An 847-nucleotide genomic window follows, 5' to 3' on the forward strand; every position below is an offset into this window, starting at 1 on the left:
TATAATACGTATATATTTATATATATATATTTATATATATATATATATATATATATATATATATATATATATATATGGAAGAGAGAAGATGAGATATGTTATCTTCCAAATTCCAGCAAGAGACGTCTTTGACCACGGATGGGGGGGATTCTCTTCCATTAAACCAACATTTCCGATTCACATCCATCCCGATTAAGCAAACACAATATTTCACTATGATGCATGCACTAATAAATAAAATCCAGCGTGTCAGTTCTGAAATAAAATGTAATACCATAAAATTCCTGTACACCTCCACAAACGCAGTCACATAATATATATACAATATGTAATATATATATATGTATATATATACATATATATATATACATAATACATATATATATATATATATGGGTATGACCAGCAATCGAATGAAGTACATTACCTTAGTATCATCATGTTGCTAAATTTGTAATAGTAAATCAATCGTGGAGAGAGGCTGGATCTCTCTCGAGATATGGCACTGACTTTTTTTTATCTTTTCTCAGTCTGTCACACAAGCAGGCACTGGGCCCACACTGCCAGTAAAGCGACTCACACACGACTGGACTGAAACATGTGCCCTTTTAGTAGTTTCCCTCGCACGTGGACAATCGCGCATGCGCCGTAACGTCACAGTGCCAGGGCGGGGCTAAAGCCATTCCCCGGTACGCCTACTTTCGCACCCATCCGAGTCGTAAACCAACTTACTGGTGTTCAAAAATTATTCTCCTCAGACCAAAAGACAACGAAACAAGACCAGAATTGAAACAGTTCTAGTTTCTTTGAAATAAATAATGAATTTGGCGATCAATGCATAATCGGT

The 847-nt window shown here is 35.8% G+C and overlaps 1 protein-coding gene across 1 annotated transcript in view; it reads right to left on the reverse strand.

The window, feature by feature from the left end:
• The window catches only part of LOC136828877 (peroxidase-like), a 152,579-nt gene extending 151,991 nt beyond the window's left edge, over nt 1-588 (reverse strand). Inside the window, exon 1 of the mRNA XM_067087169.1 lies at nt 428-588. Within this exon, the coding sequence (XP_066943270.1) occupies nt 428-441 (14 nt within the window). The 5' untranslated portion in view covers nt 442-588. The remainder of the gene's footprint in view (nt 1-427) is intronic.
• Nucleotides 589-847: the final 259 nt, after the last annotated feature.

Source organism: Macrobrachium rosenbergii, chromosome 43, assembly GCF_040412425.1.
Source record: "Macrobrachium rosenbergii isolate ZJJX-2024 chromosome 43, ASM4041242v1, whole genome shotgun sequence".
NCBI lineage: Eukaryota > Metazoa > Arthropoda > Malacostraca > Decapoda > Palaemonidae > Macrobrachium > Macrobrachium rosenbergii.